Source organism: Camellia sinensis, chromosome 13 (assembly GCF_055761805.1).
Source record: "Camellia sinensis isolate YWXY chromosome 13, ASM5576180v1, whole genome shotgun sequence".
NCBI lineage: Eukaryota > Viridiplantae > Streptophyta > Magnoliopsida > Ericales > Theaceae > Camellia > Camellia sinensis.
In genome coordinates, this window is record NC_138973.1 from 44,858,077 (window position 1) to 44,881,838 (window position 23,762).

General features: G+C 32.0%; 2 protein-coding genes across 2 annotated transcripts; both read left to right on the forward strand.

The window, feature by feature from the left end:
- The first annotated feature begins 7,113 nt into the window (after positions 1-7,113).
- LOC145806119 (uncharacterized) lies at positions 7,114-12,649 on the forward strand. Its single transcript, XM_082902142.1, has 10 exons — positions 7,114-7,354; positions 7,471-7,647; positions 7,742-7,783; positions 8,047-8,142; positions 8,254-8,297; positions 9,130-9,310; positions 9,517-9,590; positions 9,649-9,759; positions 10,815-10,960; positions 11,140-12,649. The coding sequence occupies exons 6-10, from the start codon at positions 9,196-9,198 to the stop codon at positions 11,213-11,215; spliced, it is 522 nt and encodes a 173-aa protein (XP_082758268.1). The 5' UTR covers positions 7,114-7,354; positions 7,471-7,647; positions 7,742-7,783; positions 8,047-8,142; positions 8,254-8,297; positions 9,130-9,195; the 3' UTR covers positions 11,216-12,649.
- Positions 12,650-20,237: 7,588 nt separating this feature from the next.
- LOC145805802 (uncharacterized) lies at positions 20,238-22,736 on the forward strand. The gene is made up of 3 exons (XM_082901017.1): positions 20,238-20,874; positions 21,000-22,030; positions 22,131-22,736. The coding sequence occupies exons 1-3, from the start codon at positions 20,287-20,289 to the stop codon at positions 22,570-22,572; spliced, it is 2,061 nt and encodes a 686-aa protein (XP_082757143.1). The 5' UTR covers positions 20,238-20,286; the 3' UTR covers positions 22,573-22,736.
- Positions 22,737-23,762: the final 1,026 nt, after the last annotated feature.

Genomic DNA, 23,762 nt, shown 5'->3' on the forward strand with positions numbered 1-23,762 from the left:
GATAAATAAATGTTCTACAAAAAAAAAATTATAAAAAATAGAGAGAAAAGAGAAAGAATCGTTGACTTTTTATATGATTTTTTTGACTTTTTTAGTAATATTTTTAATTATTTTACTATTTTATTATCCTCCTAAATGATTCTTTAGTTTTGAATTTAAATTTTGACGATGTGGTAGCATTAGAAGGCTTTGGCCTCTTTTAGGGACACCATAAATAAGTTTTTTATTGACTTATTTATATCATATCAATTTTTATTTTTTTTTATATGTCTTTTGTAATAAACAAAAAGAAAGTTAAAAAATATGTCATACTCAAAACAACCCAAAAATTCACAAGCCATGTCCCGTAGATTTTTAATAAAAACAAATCTATTGACTATTAATAAATATTATTTTATTCTCTCATTTATAAATTTATATATTTAAACTTTTTTAATTATAAAAAGGGCAAATTACACAAATAGTCCCTACAGTTTGGGGCTTGTGTCACTTTGGTCTTTGACTTTTCAATTGTGACACATTTGACCCTGAATTTTGAATCTTGTTTCAAATAAGGACAATTGAATATATAATTAGATTTTTCAAGGGTAAAATTGTCAATTTGATAAAATATAAACTAATTTGACAAAAATAAATGTTAAGCAAATATTTTTGAATTTTTAAAAATTATTTCTACCTACTAAAAGTAAAATTATGTAAAATTGATAAATCTTTTAGACATTTTTTTTTTACAAAATTAATTTTTATTATGTGTTTGGATGATGATCATTTAAAATTAATTTAAAAAAATTAATCATATAATTTTTATTAACTTTACATAATTTTATCATTGGTGGATAAAAATAATTTTAAAAATATTAAAAATATTTTTTGACATTTATTTTTGTCAAATTAGTTTATATTTTATCAAATTGATGATTTTACCCTTAAAAAATCTAATGATATTTTCAATTGTCTTTATTTGGAACAAGATTCAAAATTCAGGGTCAAATGTGTCACAATTGAAAAGTCAGAGACCAAAGTGACACAAGTCTCAAACTATAGGGACTATTAATATAATTAACTCTTATAAAAACGTATCAATTTCACAATTTTCAAAAAAAGTTTGTTTGTAGACTTACATATATATATATATATATATATATATATATATATATATATATATATATAATTAAAGAGATTAATATGTACGCGTTCATAAATAAAGAGATAAAATGATATTTATTAATAATTTATGGACTTTTCGACTATGTTTGGTTGGAGGATTAGATAAGATAAATGAAAAGAAAAAATGAAATGCAATCCCATTTTTTATTTTGGTTAAAATAAAAAATACAAGAGAAAACAAAATGAGGGAAAAATATAATATCATTTTTTGTCTTTTAAATTTACTTGCGCTCTTTTCGTTCTTTATTTTACAACTCAATCAAACATAAGTTGAAATTCGAATCTTATCAATTCTTTCTCAGTTTCTTTCTATTTTCCTTTCTATTTTCATTTCTCAGTCAAATCATATAACCAAACACAACTTTCATGTAATTAGCCCTAGAAAAAAAAATTAGGAAACATCTTCCATAGCACCACATGCAGAAGAGATAAGGCATTAATGATCATTAATTAATTGCTTGGGAGACATTATTGTATTGAATATGTTTAATATGTTTGCAAATAGGCCAGATTCGTGCTATGTAGGTTAAAAGTAGGGTTGGTGGGTTGGTTTGGGTTATTTGAGCTGGGCCTTTCTGGGTATTAGGTCCAAAACAACAAAAAAAAAATTTCTTCAATTGAGTAGTTTGGATTTATGAATTGCCACTTTCATAATCAATTGTTAATTACATACACATCTTAGGTCTCATTTAGAAATATATTATTTTAATAATTGTTTAATTTTTTATATAAAAACATACAGAAAAATAAAGAAAGTGATGTGACAATTTATAATAATTTTTTAACTAAAGTATATAGTTGATAAACAAGACCTCAGTCCCATTATAGTGTAGGACACTATTGTTTTAAGTTAGGGTTAGTTTGGTAATTTTGCATTAATCATATTTTAATTTTAAGAAAGGTCAGTGGAGTTGTCCATGACTCCACTCTGCGTAGAGATCAACTAAAGGGACAAATAATGAACAAATTCAACTATGATTTAAAATGCCATATTAGAAGAGAAAAAAAATTAATTAAATAAATAAAATAAAAAGAAAGCGATGGACTTCAAACATCATGCCATTAACCTTGATATAAGTACAGATTAGAATATTATCAAAAGATATGTTCGCGTGATATAAATATTGCTTATTTTCCGATCAAGATCTAATTAAAAATAAATTAATTATTGAAAATTACAGATGCCTCCTTTGCTTTTTTGTTTGGTGGCCTACTTGGTATGCTATTAATTAGAACCAAGCAAATCATTGAAGTTTTGTGTATCTCAGATGTATAGAAACGAGTTTTTAAAAAATATATAAAAAATTAGGCTTTGGTTAAAATATTAGGTCAAAAAAAAAAAAATGGATTGTGATCTTTAACCTTGGTGAGAAAATAAAAGAAATAATTTTATCTTTTACTATCATGTTTGGATGGGTAAATAATGAGTAATTATTCTGTCTTTCAATAATTTTACATTTGTGGTGTGTCCAACTAAAAAAAGGGTCTTAAAAATTACATAGCCCTAAAAAAAGAAAATAATGAAGAAATATATTCTTATAATTAGTGGAAGATAGTGTCACGTCGTACCCTATTGACATACAAAAATTCATCCATTGGATAGGCATATGGTTATATGATCTTCTTGATTCATGTAATAATTTATAGTAGGTAGCTAATCATGTTAAATGGGATATGGGTGAGGTTCATTTTCCTTTTTTTTATTTTATTTTTATTTTGATAGGTAATCTTGGAATTATAAAAACATACGGTTAATTAATATGATTTTTCATTAAATTTCACATTTTTTTTTTTTTTGAGAAATGAAAGTGGCATAATTAGATATTTCTTTCTCATCATTTCTCATAAAATCACTATATCCAATTGAATTTTATAAATTTATCTACACATTAATTTCTACTCATATTATTAATATTTTTTATACACATAATAATATTATTTGTTTTTTAAATGACACGAGAGGAAAGAGATTGAAGAAGATGAGGACTATACGGCATCTCATCAAAAGATCATAAGCACCTTTATTTTAGTGAGGAGCATATATTATATTATATTTAGTGTGCATACATGTCACTTTTCCAAAAGAATATGGAACCCCAATAATTCATGATGACGCCGCTTTGCCTAGGAAGTGTCGACATATTGGAGTTGGGGCACCTACACCATCAACGGCTCTCCTTCTTCAACTCTACCAACATCACTAAGGTCAAGTTTGGCATAATTAAAAAAAGATAAAAAATTAAAAAGTCACTATTCTATTTAAGTCACATCAGCTCTCTAACACATCACTTCAAACTCAACCCAAATCCAACCCATATTTCATAAAAAGTCAAAAAGTACACTTATTTAGTCTTCCCAAACTAAGGGTTGGTTTGGGATGTTCTAAAAAGTGCACTTTTTGACTTATTGACTTATATGGGTTGGGTTTGGGTTGGGTTTGATGTGATGTGTTAGAGAGGTAATGTGATTTAAATAAGATGATGTGACTTAAATAAGATAGTGACTTTCTGACTTTTTGTATTATTTAGATTATGCCAAACTTGACCTAAGCCTAAGTTTGGACAAGCTTTAAAAAATAAGTAAATAAATAAATAAAAATTCATGATTTGCTCTTGATAACAAATTAAGGGATTGTTTGGGATGATCTAAATAAATGTACTTTTTGTCTTTTTACGAAAAGATGTGTAAAAAAGTAGAGATGTGATGTGATGTGATGGAAAAAAGATAAAAAAAATGGATTATTTTAAGGATGTCAAACTTGACCTAAAACTTAACTTTCAATTATTTTAATTTAAATTCTCAAATTTTAAAATGATATCAATTATAACCAAACGTTGGTTATCTAACAGAATAGAGACAATGTAATTATTTTGTGTCGATGGCATTAGACTACACTGCCAAACTCGGTATTCAGCTAAAGAGCACTGGCAGAATAGATGGCACCTGATTGACCTGCAACAGAAAGAGAAAATCCCGGCGGTGGCTCGTCCACCCGGGGGCACTCCGACGATCAAGTCAGTAAAATATCTCTCAAAGATAACCAATAGTACTTAACTCACTAGACAGAGCATAAAAGACATACCTTAGACCCATGGTGGTGCCTCTCTTTTATAGCCAACACAATCCTAGTCCCAATAAAAGCCTAACTTCAATAGACTCAGGATTACTGCTAATCTTAGACTCCCAATAGGATTGGGATAAACTTTCTAAGAGTTTTATCTTAATCCAAACTGAAGTCTTCTCTCATTCTAGGACTCTTGTTCCTTATCCGCTTATCCCGGATTCCGGTATTCTCGCAGATAACCTCGGCGCAGCCGAGATCATCTCGACATCATGACCAGGACACATGGTACCTCGGCTGGCACTTCGGTGATATCTCGGCCACGTGTTGTCATTCAAAAATTATATCCCCATAGTGGCTATGGATTGAGAAATGAAAGAGAAGCGACATTGAATTAGGAAAGTGAAGGAAAAGTGGTTGACAGAAAACAGAGATGGAGCGATGGTAGTGAATTGGAGAAGAGAAGGTAGTGTGATGGACGATGCTAATGGTGAGAAGTGGATAGGGACAAAGCCAATAAAGGGTTGGGGAACACGTGACTCCCCTCATTTTTTGGAAATTATGTTAGTACCTAAGAAAACAAAAAGTAACTCTAATATATCCCTTGTAAAATTATATTAGTACCCCTCGTAAATTATTTCGAGGTACAAACATAATGCTTGTACAAAAATTCAATACAGATTGAGTTGGGATCTTATGATTCCTTCTTTTTTTATTAAAACATTTACTTTTATCTTTGTAATTTCACAAATGTTATTGACACATCATTCTGATGAATTTTGTTTTATGAATTTTAACTAGGGCATTTGGCCTACTGGTTATGTAGCAACTTTTGTGATATGATGTATCGAGTTCAACTCTTATAAGCAGTAGTTTGATACTTTTTGTGATAGTTAGTTTATTTCTCTCCCGTTACAGGAGTTAGAAAGTGCCTCATATATCAAATTCTTAGATCCGTAATTGGAAGTGGCTATCAATGATAAGAATATTATTGCAAAAGTTGTTTGAAAAGGGAAATGATAAACAAAAAACACACTTTCCATGGGGGTGTAAATTTGGCCCGATCCGGCTCAGGCTGGCCCATGTCGGGTCTCGCGAGTTCCGGCCAAAATTTGGGTCGGGCAGAGCCACAGGCCAAAAAATTAGGCGCATAAAGTATTTGGGCCATGGGCGGGCTCGGCGGTGGGCTTGGGCCTGGGCTTAGGCTTGGGTAAGGCTTGAACATTTTTTTTAATTTTTTTCACCAAAAGTTTATTTTCTCCTAAAAAATAAGACACTAGGCCTCGAGCGGGCCAAGTTTTAAGTGAGCCTTGATTGGGCCGAGTCGAGCTTCAAAATGATGGCATAGGCCCAGGCCTAGGGTCTCGGGTTGGGATCGAGCCCGGGCCCTATCGGGCAGGGCCCACCCAAACTGCATGGCATTTTTACACTCCTAATTTTTCATTTGATGGAAAATTATAAAATTGATTATTTTGAGTTTTACCATTACACTTTTAAATATAAAATTTATATTTTTAGACCAATTATATTTATAATTTAGAAAGTTATGGTATAAGGACCACGTGATGAAGATGAAAGGGGAATGCAAGACAAAACCGTTTCACAAATAAGTACATATAACCACTGGGGTGGAGGTGGAGTAAAAATGTGCCTTCCTTCCATACAGGTGAGGAGGGCTCGATTTTTAAAATAAATCTGATCGACAATCAATTATTCTAAAGTTAGGACCCGCGAATGTTATAATATCTCCACAGAACGTCCTTCTTTCAGTTAAAAAGAAAAAAAAAAATTACATGCAAAACATCACAATTCAATGACGACATGATAGATTTTACTCATGGGTAAGTGATTAAAGTTCTTATTATGTATCAAAATAAATAAATAAAGTTAACCTGTTATGGGTATCTGTCCAAAGATTATGGAATTCTTTCCAAGAAACCGCCATAGTATTTGGCTGATAGGATTTAAGAAGGGAGAAAAATAATATCCCTGCTTAATAGAAGATTAAGTACACTATATGTGCAGTTAAAAAAATTATAGGTGTATTATGAGATTATAGTGAATCTCTTTATATATAGAATTTTATGAGTTTTTGTATACCTGTCCATAACTGCTTTTGTAGATATATTAAAATAATTATTCAAAGATAGTTTATAAGGACTAATTTGGGAATAGAGAAAAATCGTGACATAAACCCCAAGTTAATTTGGGAATAGAGAAAAATTTGGAAGTAGATAAATAGTTGTATAAGCAAGAGGCATTATGTATATAATAGTGCTTAAATTAGTATTATATGATTGTTGGATAAAATTATACATGACAAAGGTCCTGTTTGGTAGGGCTTATTTCCAGTTTATTTCAACTTTTAGCTTAATTTAAGTTATTTTGATGTGTTTGGTTCAGCTTAACAATACAGCTTATACCTTTTTGTAAGTCAAAAATCAACTTATTCTTTGAGTGAGGGAGGAGAAGCTTAATTTATAAGTCAAAAATCAGCTTATGTTCATAGTTATAAGTTATAAGATGTTAAACTATAAGCTGTTAATTACTTTCTCACAGCTCTACTAAACGGGACCAAAAGATTATTTGACTGTAAAAGATGAGATCTGATTTTAAAAAAAAAAAATTCAATCGTTGTATAGTGGAGAAAATATAATCAAGAGAAGAGATCAACTATTTCAGTGGATGGGATTCAGTAATATCCATATAAGAGATCAATAGTTTGCTATGCACTAACTATCTTAGTCTAATTCCCTCTCTAATTCCTATAAACAAACAAGGTAGGGATAGGGATAAGGAAGTCAATGGTGGATAAAAATTTCATAATTGATGAGTGTGCTTATGTTGAGATGTAATTACCAACTTTCTGCAAGCTACTAACACTACAACAAAATTGGTCTATAACCACGTTTTTTAGACAACGTTTATTTGAAAAACGCTGTGGAAGATAAAAAAGTGAAATTAAGACACGCGTGTTCCCCTTTAAACAGTGCTCCGTCTCCCTCTGTTCCCATTTCTCTTTCCGTCATTTTGTTTTCTCTCTCCATTTCTCTCTATCTTTTTCTCTCTTCATCCTAGATCTAGGGTTTTCTCTGTCTCCTCATGGTCCTTGAGAGATGCACCAAGGTTGATTCCGATCACTTGTTCAGATCTAATTCTAAATCCACTGATTCTTGCATTCATTTTGTTGAAATTTCTTGATGGTTTTGTTTTTCTTGATTCTGATTCTAATGACTTTGCAGAGGAAGATGGTTCAGTTGAGTTGCACAAATCAGCGGGGTTGCGAGACCGAGGAGTGAAGAAGGATCAAAATCATCGGGATCAAGACAGGGACCGGGACCGAGATCGATTGAGTCGGAGCAAGTGGAAACCAACCGATGAAATGATAGGCTTTTCTGTTCCAAGGAAAGCTCGAACAGGTGTGGATTAGACTGTTCTGAATCGCCTATTTTGTATTGAGAGGTTGGTAAATTTTGCTAATCGATGGCGTTGGATGCCCTCTGCCTGTTGAAGCTCCTCCTCAGGTCTGGTCCTCTCGTCGCTACTATCCCTCAGGTCCTCTCTCTCTCTCTCTCTCTCTCTCTCTCTCTCTATTGCTCCATCAGATCTTCGATCCGGCCTCTCTTCAGTCGAGTTTTACTCTTTTTAATCTTTTCACTTGCTATTTTTGGTCTGCTCTCTTTTCAATAGAATCTCATTCACTTTGATCTTTTTGTTTTTCAATCTCACTATTTTCAATTTTTTCAATCTATGTTTGTATATTGGTAGAACATAATTTATGTTTGTATATTGGTGGAACAATGCCTTTTATTTTGCAGCTTGGCAACTACAATTCCTTTGAGGGGTTCTGTGCTGCAGGCCATACATCGATCAACTCTTCAAAGGAGCCGGTAGTCTCGACAAAAGCTTTGAAGGTAAACCCAAGCTGTAAATTTTTATTTATTTTATTTAGTTCAGGTTTTCACAGTAGCCAAATGCTTACTAATTTTCAGATCAAGCTAATTTCTTACCTTTTCAACTTTTAGGTACACCATAAATTGTGAAACCAGAAAAACCTATTGATAATGAGGTACTTGTCCTGAAATCTAGATGCTTGCGTATATATAATATATTTTATAAGAGAAACTTGATGATTTGAATTACAGATTACAAACCTTTGTTTCATGCTCCTCTCACCTATTTATATTTACTTTTAGTACATGTAAGAGAATGAAATTAGTTGTAAGTTGTTTGAACCATCATGTGAGATCCAGAAACAGAATTATCTGGTGTTCCTCCTTCCTTTTTTCTTAGTTTCTTTCTATCCTTAGCAGCCTTTTGCCATTTCTTTAGAGCCTTTGCTGTCTGCTCCTCAAAAATTGCTCTCTTCATGTGAGATCCCATCATGTGAGATCCCATCTACATATACATACATCACAAACCATTAATGGGTATGTGTGAAATGTTTTAAACATTTGAGATGTAAGAACATTTGATAAGAAATTGTTTGAACCATCCATGTATCCATTCAAAATGTGAGATGTAATTAAGAAATTGTTTGAACATTTAATGAGAAGAATTTTGTGGGTATGTCTTGAATCTAACTTGGATTATCACCTGATTAATAGGTAAATGGCGAGGTAAATGGTTTGTGTATTTGGGTCTTTTTTGTCTCAATTTGGCACTATTGGGATCCTTGTATATATTGGGTTCTATGGCTGTGTATGGTTTTGAGAGCTTCTGTCACATATAGTTGCATTGAGGTAGTTGATTCATTGTGTTCTCTATATTTATGAAATTCCTCTGTTGTTCTTCACCCTTGAACGTAGATTTACAATCGAATCATGTAAATACTTGCACACTTGTGTGCTTATTTTTTGTAAATTATTTTTTAATTTATGATTTCACTATCTTCTTTATAGATAGTGAAATCATCTTCTACTTTAATCATGATTTGGCAGTTCATTTAATTGAAAGACTTGGCTTCAATGAATGCAGATGAGCAACACAACGAGCCAAAGAGCTCTTATTTCAACTTACCAGCATTGGATCTTTCCATTGCATTCCCCCAAGCGACTCCGGCTTCAATCTTTCCTCCTTGCAGTAAGATTGATAAATTTTATTCTTATAGAGATTTACGGTATATTTTTTTGTTTTGTTTAAGGTTGGGTGTATGATTTTTTAAATACTTGCATACATACATATGTTGATATTATGCTGATGTATGTTTGAAATTATAACCAATAGTCGTATACTTATGGGTGATGGATGATGAGGTCTCTGATACTTTCTTGGTTTATCAACAACAGCACTAGCAGGATCTGAAACACAGAAGCAGAAATATTTACCTTCATTGGCACAATTAAAAACCATAGGTTCTTGGGTAAGGATTTGTACTTTTTTTGTTTTAGCATGTGTCTAGATTCCTAATATTACATCAGTGGTTGTCTCTGCTGCAAGCATGCAGCAATGATCTTTTATTCACACAACAGGGTTTGACTGAGCCTGGCTATGGAAGTGATGCAAGTTCTCTAAAAACAACAGTGACAAAGGTCCAGTGCCACTTGTTATTATTATTATTTTTTTATGTATAATCGATTTTTATTGGGTAATTTGATTCACTAGATGATGATTGCATGTGTGTCTGTGGTTTTGTTTGCTAAGAGATGGATAAGGAGAATAAGAGGAATGGCTTTGTTTGCTGATAGATGATGTTTCTATTTGTTAAAATTGTTGTTATACCTTGTCAAGTCAAAACTTTCATAGCCATTTCTCATCTCCGATGCACATTTGAAAGTCTTTTCTTTCTTTGTAGCCATAGATTTAGCATTTAAGAACGTGTTTATCCTGTTAATTATACCTGTGGAGAACAAGAAAGTTACTGTGAAGGTTTTTTCACTTGACATTTTGATTTCTGCTTAACACCTTTTTTTTGTTCATGCAACATAGTTCAATGATGTCACTTTTTTTTTTTTTTTAATAGGAAGAAGAACAAGAACAAATATGTTAAATTTCATCTCTTTTCTATTTCCACTTTACTATAAGTGCGCTTGCAGTTTTCAATTGCTTCACTTGTGTTTCTGTCTTTATTGGTGGAGATGCGAAGTTACCTTTCATTGGGTACCAGACTGATTTCAAGCTGTTTTGTCAGACTAGAAAATGTTAAAAAAGTTAAACTATGTTTATATTGTTCATTTAACTTAGCATGAAAATCTTAAAAAAGTTAAACTATGTTTATATTGTTCATTAAACTATGTTCAATGTTTATATTGCTTCCTTCAATAATGTTCATGAAAATTTTATAATTGTTTATATTCATTTAACTTTTTTTAACATACTAATGTTTTGATGTCTAAATTAACTGTTCTTTTTTCTTATGACACTACACTCTGTGGAGAGGTTGGCTCAGTAGGTGTATGTACTGGTTGAGTATTCATGGTTGTCTAAGCATGTTGCATATTAAAAATCATGCCCACTTGATTATGTCATTTGCCACATAAAAATATGATGGTTAGTCTTGTGAGCTTGACAGGCTTCATTTGACACCATTTCACCATAAACACAAATTGTATTTCATTTTGTGTGTTATAACAGACTTTTTCCACAGGTATTATTGGGTATCACACTTCCTGAATTAGATATATTGGACACTTTTGGTCAAAAGCATTCTGGTGGAGAGGGTTCCATTCCAGCTTCAACAAGCGACAATAGTACTGCAGCTTCTTACAAAGATCCTCAGATATCAATCCATGGGTACTTATATCCTTCTTTTTTTCATTTTTTCTTTTCCTTTCCCAAATAACTGTGAAGACTATTGAGTTCTTTTTATGAATTTCTATGTTCAGTGCTAGTTGGTGATCTTGCAGGTTGATATGCTATTTTACTGATGCTTTATTTTGGTTTTGACTTTATAATTTCTTTTCCCTAAATAGTAGTGCCACAAAGAAGAAACGAGTATCAAGAATCATTGGTGGGGGTCTGCGCCAGTTCAGTATCATAAGTCAGTAATTTCTTTTATATAGACTTGATTGATTCATGCATATTTTATAGCATCAGGCTCTATTCTAGTGTATGCTCAATTAAATCATTCCATCAATGAAGGTTGGCTATATTAATCTTTTAATTAATTAATTATTATTTTTATTTCTGAGCAACGGCATATAAAATTTCCATGTGAAGGCAGTCACTTGTGCAAAATAATACTAAGGTTAGGTTTGGGTAACGACCTTTAACTTTTAGATGAATCTATGCATTGAGTAATATTAGTGAGGACAACTCTACAACTATATTTAATTACTCGTTTTGGTAAAAATTTGAATCTGCTTCAATTGTTTCTCAGTTTGTAAGAACGTGGAGAGCAAGGGAAAAGCCACATATAGTGAGGTATTTTTTCTTTCTTTCATCCCTTTCCCCCTTTCCTTGTCTTTCTCTTGTGACGCAAATTTTAAAGCTTGGTTTGCTAAAGGTAAAAAGAAGCGCTAGGGAAGAGAGTCGAGATTTCGCCATGCTAATAATCATTTCAGTGTAGTTCCCATGTAAATTGATAAAGTACTATTTTTCATTGCTTGCAATTGCTTGGAAAGAAAAAAAAATGTGATTTACACCAATAGCAACCAACAATATGTAGATGATTTGGCTTTTGATTTTGTGAAGCTACAAGAGATTATCTTAAAAATATCATTTTGCATCCTAAAAGTGTTTTGTAGTTTCTATAACATTGGTCATTCAACTCTTGGTTTATTTTTTATTTTTTGCTGAGTTACCTAGATCATGGTCCACCAAAAAATGGGGAAAAGACACCCTTTGATGGCTGGAAGTTTATTCTATTTAATCTTTGTTACCCTGTAGCCCATCATGCTTTATGCTTGTCACTAGTATATTTTGATACAATTCCTGTTTGGGAGTCCAAAACTTCAAGCTAACCGTTTTATCGCTTTGGTTATATGATGTTTGTTGTATATGTACCATTCAATCTAGCTCTGTTTATCCAGTTTTCTGAAATTTTATTTTAGTTGTTCCAACAAAAACAACCTAAGGTTAGAATTGCCAAGCCTTAAATTCCAATCGAAATGGAAACCCAGGGCAATTTAGAATTAACAAGTTGTGTTGATTATGTGTGCTCTCATTTTTCATTTTATTTTTGATCAGGGTGTTATGAAGATAATTAGTATCAACAAATAGACTTATGTTGGTGGCAAAGTAAAGATTGGATTGCAGATTGGTTTGCACAGTTGAACAACAAAATGGGGGATGATTTGAAGAAAATTCAGACTGAGTGCATGATTGAGATTTGGAAAGTTGTATAAATTTCCAAGGAGATAAAGTGAAATTTTTAGTCTTCAATTTTGCATTATAATTCAAAATTGAGCCAACCTATGTTCTTAGTTAATTTTCAATCTTTGTTCCTAGTTAAATTTATATAAATTTTCAGCTAATTCTCAATCTCTCTCTAGTTAAATTCTCAATTAATTGGGCTTTCTGTTCTTTAAAAAAAAATGGTGTTTTTTGGAAAAAAAAAAGTCGCTAAATGAAGTCATCATGACATCATATTTGAGGCAAGTATGAAAATGAAGAAAGGTGGCGTTTTGTGAAAAAAACGCCACTAAATGATGTCAGCATTATGTCATACACAGAAAAGTTAGCGGTGTCAAGTATTTGGCGGCGTTTTTAAAAAAATGCCGCCTAATGTGTTTAGCGACGTTTTTGAAGCGTTGCTAAGCTATTGCGGCGGCCGTATCTACGACGAAAATCTTAAACGTCGTAAAATCTTATTGTGACGTTTTTTAGTTCTATAGCGGCGTTTTTGAAACGCCGCTAAAAGTCAATTTTCTTGCAGTGTAACTTTTGATACAATTGAATTGCAGGTAGTGTTTGGATATGCAAGGTAAATACTATATATATTTGTGTGTAAGTTATTTTATAAAAATATATAAATTCTCATAAATATATATAAGTTGTGATTTTTTAAATTTTTATGAGTTAATTTACGTATATTTTTCAAACATATATTATTTTGTAAAATAACTTATATATATTTATAAGAATTTACACAAGTGTATATGGTATGTACTTACATACTTAGTCTTCGTTTGGCATGCCAAGTTTTTTGACTTTTTGACTATTTTAACCACAAAAAGACAAAATAAATTTTTTAATTCAAAAGGATAAAACATCACTTCCAACCCATAATCATTTTATTTTTTTCTCACAAAAATTAAAAAAATAAAAAAATCTACCCCAAACGAAATTATTTAACCTCAAACTTAAAATAATCAAAAAGTAAAAAAACCAATCCCCATCCCCAACAAACCCTTAAATATTGTCATTGCATAAATTTGTAATAAATAAATAAAAATGTTAATACTACAAGAAAGACACGTGTGCACGGGCCTATAGTCCATAGATGACAAATCTAAGCAGCTCATAGGTATTTTGATCCCCAAAAAAAAAAAAAAATAGAAGGTGGCTCATAGGTGTTAAGCCTTGGTTTGGCAAACTATTTTGGTTATATAATTGTAAAAGACAAAAAAAAAAAAAAAAAAAAAAAAAAAAAAAAAAAAAAGCTATAAAATTATAAAAAGACAAAATAGTTACAAAATTACTACATTGATCCATCTATAAATAAAAAGTTAAATAATCATCATTTCTAAGTAGAGGACAATTTTGTCATTCTAAAGTCAAAAAATTAAAAAAGTCAAACAAAAATACCAAATGACTAAAAAAAATTTCAAACTAAAAAAGTTAAAAAATTAAAAAAACAATTAAAAAAGTCAAAACCAAACGACCCCCAATTTATTACTATTATCAATAAAACTAAGCAAAAACAACTCTCAACCACAAAATAAAGAGGCTTTTCCCAATATAAGCCATTTTTGTATTGTATTTCCAAAACTAGGCCAACTTCTGACGTAATTCCAAAACTAAGTTAAAGCGCCATTACTATTCGCGCTTTTACTGTTAGGATCGCAAAAGTAGATGAACAGTAAAATCGCTATTACAAATAGCGCTTTTGATTAATAAGTCGCTATTACAAATAGCGCTTCTAGTCTTTGTTTGGCTGCGGATAAAAACGCTTTTCCTAACAGCGCTTTTTTCAAAATTGCCAAAAAACGCTATTCGTAATAGCGATTTTAAGAAAAAAAATTTCCCCAAAAAAACGCTATCTCTAATAGCGATTTCAGTTCAAATTTTGTTGCCAAAAAAACGCTATTTGTAATAGCGATTTCATTTAAATGAAATCGCTTTTTAGATCAGCGTTTTCAAAGTCCTCATATATACGAACAAACCCCCCCCTCATTTGCATACGTTTTGCATATTAGACTTAGGTTTTTTGGCTCTCTGCTCTCTCGCTCGGTCTCTGCTCTCGCTCGCTCTCTCTCTCTCTCTGCTCTCGCTCCTCCATCTCAGCTCGCTCTCGCTCTCTGTCTCTGCTCTCTCTCTCTCCGTGGTATGACATTAACCCTAATTTTTATGTATTTAGTTTTTGTGTTTGTAAATGTGTTGTATTTTTTTTGTCAATGTTATGGTTTTACTTGTGAATTATTAAATGTGTTAGGGTTTTTATCATTGTGGTTATGAAATTAGGGTTTGGAATTTTTTGGCATACGGGTTAGGGTTTTTTTGTCAATGTTAGGGTTTTTAAATGAATTTGAATTTTTTGGAATCATGGTTAGTTTTTGAATTTTTTATTGGTTTATCAAAATAAAGTATTTTTAATTTGAAACATATACTGTCATTATATAATTTTAAATAAAGTATTTTTATTTATTTGGTTTTTTATTTTTTGGAATAAATTGAAATGCTTTATTTTTTTTGTAATATTATAGCATCAATGGATTTTATTTTTTTGGTTCTAATATTATAAAATTAATAGATTAAAATCTAATTGTAAGTGAAATTCAACAATCTATTTCAAAGAATTGTTTCAAGTTAAATGAGCTTCCAAATAAAGAAAGTAATATTATTTATATGATTTATAAATTTATATTTTATTTATAATGAAATATTAATGCTTTTTGTTTTTTTATTCAAGAGGATACTATCATTTTATTTTGTTATGTTTTTTTTATAAATTAGTTAATTTCATTATTTCAAATGTGAGAACATTTTTGTCTATGTACAAAAATATCTAAGTTTCATCATATTTATTTCTATTTATGTTTTACATTCTCCTATACAAATGAAGATAGTTAAAATAGAAATCAAAGCATGTAAATGTCATTAATTTGGGAGAAATTGTAGAGGTCAAGACTCGAGACCTGCATTGTGATACCCAAGAGACAAAGGATCCATGTTTCTTTGGGACTATTTAGGGGTTTTCTTTATTGGGTTTTGAATGTGTTAGGATCACATATGGATGACCTACCCCAAAAAACAAATTAAATTAAAATGTAAAAAAAAAAAATAGGAAAGTTTTGTCACATATGTATACTCTGATTAATTTAAGGCAGAGAGAATTACATGGAGGATCAAAATATTTTACTTAATTATATATCCTCATCTCTTGAAAACGTGATAAGATTCACTAAATGCTAGATTTAATATAATTTGATCATCCCAAAATTTCATGGACCGTTACAACAAAACCAAAATATTAATAGGGCTACCCAAAAATAAAATAAAAAATAAAATGAACATAAACAAATTTCAAGGTTTCAAGTCAAAGAAAGGGCACAACAACTCAATCTGGCTTTGCTCCCGTTTGGGATATTAGTTTGGGCTAAAATAGTCATATAAGATAAAATAAGTTATTTTATTCATATAAGACAAAATGTTACATCTAAATCATAATTATTTTATTTTTTCTCTCATAAAAGTCAAAAAAACCTATCACTAACGACATTTTTTAGCCCCAAATTAAATAGTCAAAAAATTGACTCATATCCAAACAAACCCTTTGGTTACACCAAATTCAGATCTCAATCTTGATTTTTTTGTTGGAATGCAGTAAATGACAACACCCTAAGATTATGTTTCTTTATCTTGACAAAAAGAAAATGAGGTGAATTTATTTATTTCTCTTGGTAAATCCAAGGCTTGGGTACAACATTAAATGACCACATTAACTTAATTCACAAGTCTTTTAATAGGTGTACCAAAAACTTGAAATCAAATCTAACCTTCAGCCGAAAAAAAAGAAAAAAAGAGAGTATTTTTTTCTCTTTTTACAATCAATTCTGCAATGATAAATCTAATACAACTTTGATTAAGAAAGTGTCTCATTTGTCAGGTCAATCAATCTCTTAAAACTGAGTTGGAATTAAGAGAAAGAAAAATGTGAGTAAAATAAAATCTAATTTTTTCTTCTATTTTCTTTTCTTTTCTTTTCTTTTCTTTTTTTTTCTTATTTTATTTTATTTTTAATCTGTGTTCAAAGTTATGATTCAAACACAATCATAATCAAGTCAAATGAAGGGAATTCATGAACAAGTGAAAGAGCTACTCATCATTATGCAAAATCATAGACTGGATTTCTATTGGGCAATTAGCTAATTTAGCTGTAATATATATAATTTTAGGATGTATGTAAATAGTGTTATGCCTTCTAAATTTAATTTTTATCAATCTTAGGTTTCGTTTGGCATGTCATGTTTGGGCTAAAATAGCTATAAAAAGACTCTTGACCAACAAGCTAGTTCTTTGTTTCATACTTTTGCGAAGTGGGTTTATTAGTAGAAAGAAGAATCTCCAATGTCCACCCATTAATTACTATGTATTGCACCACTGGCATTGGACCCAAAAGAAAAATATTTTGAATATTGAATAAATTTGAATATTTTGAATGTTTATATTTTTAAATTTGAAATTAGGAATTAGAATTTTGAAATTATGCTTGTGAATGAAAATGTCTATATTTTGAATATTGAATAAACCAACGTACATTTGTTGAATTGGAAATTGTTTTTTTTTGCTTGTGAAGAGGAATTAAAAGGAAATTAGGGTTTTAAAAGTAATTTTTTTTAATTAAGAATTGCGATTAAAAAATCCGAAATTCATATATTTAATTTTGACTATATTTTATTAAAAAGAAATATTTTTATTGGTTTATCAAAATATTTAATTTTGACTCTATTTTATTGAAAAGAAATATTTTTATTGGTTTCTGAAAATATTTAAATCTGACTGTATTTGATTTAAAAAAAAAAAATTGGTTTAATTTCGTTTGGTTTATTTCACTATATTTGGGGTCATATTTGGGGTCAAGCAGCCAAAATATGATTAAAACATTTAATGAGCTGAATTTGTAATACATATAATAGTATTCTAGTACAAATTAAAATTTTATGAGAAAACTGAAGAAAATTTGAGAAAGTTTTTGAAATGGGTATTGAACGAACTGACTTATCGTCTTTTTCACTTTGTGATTGTCCACTACCATTGAAAAGGAAAATCTACTTTGTAATAAATTTAGAGTAGTTACAATATATGCATGAAAAGAGTAATAAATTATTTTAATTAATAGTCCATAGCAATTTCGTACGTAAGAAGGGGAAAAAAAAAATTGGCACTTTGATGGGTAAGCATGTGTTTTGTAATACCAAATAATTGGTACGGATGGCCCGATAGATTCACATGGATAACTATCCAAAATGTAGTCCATACATTTAACCACCAACTTCAATTTAATTATCTGTAATTTTTTGCCATTATAAATTATTTCTGTAATTATTTTTTTGTTTTTGTATGTGTAAGAAAAAAAAGGAGTAAATAAATTTAATTTTTTTCTTACTTTTCAGAACGATCCAAAATGATCCAAAATCAAGTTTTCTTACTTTTCAGAACGATCCAAAATGATCCAACATGGAAACACTTCAAATAATTTTTCAGTTTCTAGTATCCAGGTTTCAACTTTCAGTTGCTCAATAACACCTAGAAAAGTCAGAGGTTTCATCTTGTTAAATTTCTGAGTCAACCCGATAATGTCATTAATTATCAGTTCCACTTGCACTGAAGAAGGCGAAAGAGGTAGTTGTTGTCTCTGTTGTTATCTCATGGACTCGGTTAAAGCTTCTAACATTCTTTCTATTCTGCCATCAAAGGATTCAATCACATCATCACTTCTTGTTCTCTCCATTTGCTATAGGTAAATAGAGCACTAATAAACATAGGCAAATAGCTCGTTTATAGTTTTGACAATGTTCAATTTCATTTCATGTCTAATTGTTTCAGACATGTCGTATAATTTCACATACACTAACACATGCTGATGTAATGCCCCTAATTCTGTCTAGGACATCTAGTAGCTTATATAGACTCATGTGTACGGTATAACTCGTGCTCTGATACCACTTTATCACGACCCAAACCCGCTACTATAGGTATGACCGGCCAGTAATCCTAAGATTACCGAAGGCCACTTAAATAGATTTACAAAATTAGGGGTTGGCGGAAGCAAATATCATAATTATTATGTCCATAGAGGTGTGCAGACATATATGCATGAAAAGAGTAATAAATTATTTTAATTAATAGTCCATAGCAATTTCGTACGTAAGAAGGGAAAAAAAAAATTGGCACGTTGATGGGTAAGCATGTATTTTGTAATACCAAATAATTGGTACGGATGGCCCAATAGATTCACATGGATAACTATCCAAAATGTAGGCCATACATTTAACCACCAACTTCAATTTAATTATCTCTAATTTTTGGCCATTATAAATTATCTCTGTAATAATTTTGTTGTTTTTGTATGTGTAAGAAAAAAAAGGAGTAAATAAATTTAATTTTTTTCTTACTTTTCAGAACAATCCAAAATGATCCAAAATCAGTTTGTTGTTTTAATTTTATAAGAAAGCCTCTATGCCCTCTACAAAATGGACGAGGGTTACTAGTTCACATAGGAAATAACTTTGTCATTAAGGTCCGTAATGGCACAAGTTGGAGCAAATCAAATTAACTTATATTTTCCATAAATCTGAACAATTACATCACCAGGTTAAAAAAATCTCTCTCAATGTTTGCACCCTGTATTTTATATTGTCCAAATCAATCGCGTCACCCTCTACTAAATATCTCTCAACCTATTTTATTTTTCGCCACTAATTCGAAAGAATTAAGACAACAAGTATACTTCTTGTTATGTGTTTTTTAGATGAAGACAATAGAGCAATGACAACAAAGAACATTCACGTTGAAAAGATAAGAGTCTTCACATACGAAGTAAATGAGACACAATATATAACTCCACGTATAGATGAAATCTCAGCTGTTCTGTTATACGAATAAAAATAAGTGAACAAGATTATTGAATAAAAAGTAATAATCAAGTTGAGACACAAATATATAGTTGATAAAATACAAATTGAATTAATGTTTCACCTCTACAGTTCCTTCAACCCTGGAAAATATAAATTTATAAAAAATTAGAGGGTTGCTTTTATTTGTGGCTTCTGCAAATTTTAATGTTTATTTTACAAGTACAATTCGATATATGTATATTGTTGATATTTTAATATTTATTGTTTCATTGAAGCAAGTATATGGCAACTGTTCCAATTATCTTTTACTGGGGGGGAAACATAATTCGGGATCCCGATGAAGGTGTGTCATATGATGCTGAGCCGAAAGGGATATATATGGTGCAACTTGGCACCACACTTGGCAATTTGGATGAGATGTTTATGTCCAAGGTCGCAAGTTACGGGGAAACAGTCCGATTGATCTTCAAATGTAGATATCCTTATCGCCAGTGGCAAGCAACCAGCAAATACAAAATATTACCGATAAATGACGATGAGGCGTTGAACACCGTTTTAAGTATCGGTGGAACTTTCGAACCACCAAATTGTTTGGAAGTGTACATTCAAAAAGAGGTTGTACAGAATCTTCCGAATGTAACACAGATGGAATCGCATCCGTTCACTACATTGCTGACACATGGGGTTGACACGACAGCATTTCAGTCTCCTATGTATGAATCAAATGAATGTTATGCAGCTGGCTACACACAACAGACATTTCAGGGCCATGGTGGAGAATCAAGTTCACATGGTGGATACGACACTGAATTTCACAATAACACCCAAGATGTGCCCACCTATAGCCATCATACGACTCCAGTTGAAGTTGCTGGTAATATGGCTGAAACGGTTAATTTTGTGCAGTTTGCTGACAGTGACATGTACGGTCCTGATGTCGCTCTAGACAATGATGAGAATGAAATGTGTGATGAAGAAAATTTATTGGGCGGATCAGATGATGATGATGATGAAGAAGATGATGTCGACGCTCCCGTTGATATTCAGAATGCCCCCATTCCACTTAGACCTGAAATCCCTTTCTTTGAAAACATTCACATGGGTGGTGATTTTGACATTAGTAACCGCGATGTCGTTCCCCGTAACCGAATCTGGAATGCTGAAAATCCAGAGTTGGACAAAGGGATGGTTTTCGTTGATAAGAAGCAACTCGTACATGCTGTGAAATTGTACCATGCAACAAATAATCGAGAGTACAAAGTCGTAACCTCCAAGCGAGACGTTTGGGTGTGTGCTTGCAAGCACGACTGTAGATGGTGGTTGCGTGCATCTCTTAGTAAGAGACATGGGCTTTTTGAAATAAAGCAGTATAGGGGTCCTCACCATTGTTTATACCCACGAACGAACAGGGACCACACAAATATTAGCTCCAGTTACATTGCTTCTCATCTTTTGGGACAAGTTGCGGTGAGTATACAAAATAAATGTTTACATTTATATACACATTGTTTATTTAAAGTGTTCACACCAAAATTGTGTCTTTAAAGTGTTCACACCAAAATAATCTGACTCATAGGTATTGTTGTATGCAGAACGAACCTGATATGCCCATTAAGAATGTCATCGAAGACATAAAAAAATCCATGAACTATACTATACATTACAAGAAGGCGTGGCATGCAAGGGCAAAGGCAATTCGAATGGTATTCGGAGATTGGGATGAATCATATATGATGTTGCCTAAATTCATGTATGCATTACAAACATCTAATCCTGGTACCATCGTGCAATGGAAGCATAGATATACCGGAAATACAACCATTATGCCCGTCTTCCACTTTGTTTTTTGGTCTTTCAAACCCGTCATCGATGGATTCAGACATTGTAGGCCTGTTATAACCATAGATGGTACATTCTTATACGGGAAATACACTGGTGTGTTGCTTGTAGCAACGATTGTCACCGCCAATGGCAAAGTACTACCGCTTGCATTTGCTGTTGTCGACAAGGAGAGTTTGGAGTCTTGGTCGTTCTTCATTTCAAATATCAAGGAACATATTGTCATGGACCGACAGGGAGTGACTTTGATATCCGATCGAGCTGAGAGTATTTTAGCTGCTGTGAGGCGGCATTGGTTGAATCCCTCGCTCCAATTTGTTGGATATCATCGGCACTGCCTTCGACATGTTTGTAGTAACTTTAACACTATGTTCAGAAATAAGGAGCTGAAACAACTTCTATGGAAAGCAGGAAGTGCTCATCAACGACGAAAGTGTAATGGTTACTTACAACAAATACAGGCTATTGACCAAGAAGCCATCACTTGGGTTTACAAGATGAATCCTGAGGAGTGGGCCCTTTCGTATGACGGTGGACATCGCTGGGGGGTATTGACTAGCAATGATGCAGAGTGCTTCAATAGCGTCTTGAAAGGTGCAAGGAACTTACCTATCTCAGCTATGGTAGAATTTACATTTCGGCGGCTTGTAAAATATTTTGACGAGATGGGAGCCCAAGCTGAACTAGATGTACGAAATGAGTTCCAATACCCTAGACAGATGCAAAAAACTATTGAGGATGGCATCGCAAGGGCAAATACTTTCAAGTTGATATCATATGACAGGTTAGTTTGTAATATAAATTAAATTATTGTTATTATGTTGTCAATTTAACTACACCTAAAAACATGAACTTCATTAGTTTCTACTATAATTTTTTTATAGGCCACGCCGCGTGTTTGAGGTGCAAACATCTTTTCGCCATGGACGAGGTCGCAATACACAAATTGTGCGGATGAATCAACCCACGTGCAGTTGTGGGAAATATGAGATACGACACTATCCATGTTCTCATATGCTCGCTGTAATGTCTGAATGCGGTGACAATCCATTCGAGTACGTTGATCCAGTATATAGGCTTCCTGTATACATGAGGGTTTGGGAAACTAAATTCAATCCAATACCGCATCAAGATTATTGGGCTGATCCGCAGTGGACTTTAATGCCTAATGTACTGCGTCTGCGACAAGTGAAACGGGGTCGTGCATCTATGTCTCGTATTCCGAATGAGATGGACATATCAGATAGGCGTTTGACCGCTCGTTGCAGTGAGTGCCAGCAGACAGGTCATGACAGGCGAACATGTCCGGCGCGACTTGGTCGATGAAGACTATGTAATACTTACATATTGTAATAGATCTTTTTGTAATTCTTTATTTGTAATAGATCATTTTCTTTTCTTTTGTAATTCATTATTTGTAAACGGGGTCATACATGTAATAGAACATTTTTTATTTGTAATAGATCATTTCTGTTGTTTAATTCTTTATATATTGTAATTGTTTTATTTACTTGACGAAATTTACAACTATCATAGTTTTTATTCTCTACTTCATTGAAAATGTTTATTACAGAATTTTGTGAATTACATGTACGTAATTTACAAATTTTTTACTTTATTGCAAAACAAAAATTACAAAATCAATAATGAAGTTGTCGAATATGCCATAAATGTAACGAATTTTGTCAAATATGTCAAAATCAATAATGACGTTATGTCAAATATGCCAAAATCAATAATGAAGTTTTGAAAAAAAAAAATGATCATTCCATTTTGTTTGTAAATATTGACATACAAAAACTATCCACATGTTATTGGTCATTATTAAGCTTATGTAACTGATATCGTAAAATGACTTTGTAAAAGATTTTTATATTAGTCCGAAGCATAGATAACGATAGGTTATGTTGAATTGCTTATCATATTTAATGGGCACATAATATGCAAAATTTTGATTTCAGTTAATTGCTTCCATGTTAATGGCACACAAATTTATACTTTTAAAATAATGGACCACATTTATTTTTCAAGTCGTCATGTACATAATAATTTCAGCTTAATTGATATAGTTAAATTATATGCTCACCAATACAGTTTTTCAAAATGTATTTGTTTTTCAACTGTACAGGCTTCATGGCACATCTACCTGATGAGGTCCCCCTTTTGAGTCATCCACATCGGGCTGACAGTATATGGGAGGACCCGGTATGCAATAACGTTTGTTAGACTTTACGCGTACAATGAAAATACACTGCATTTTGTTTTTCATTTCCTTCATAATGCTATAATTTAAAATGCTCATTCTGTTATGCAGGACCAGTCACGCACCGTGGTGGCATGCCGACGGGGAGATTCCGGCCTGTGGGATCGTCCATTGGACCATAGAGTCTTGCAGTGTCTACTACGCGCGGGATTCTATGGTGTATATCGTATAGGCCATATCAAACTGAACCACCCACTCATTACTGCTCTCGTCGAGAGATGGCGCACAGAGACTCATACATTTCATTTCCCGA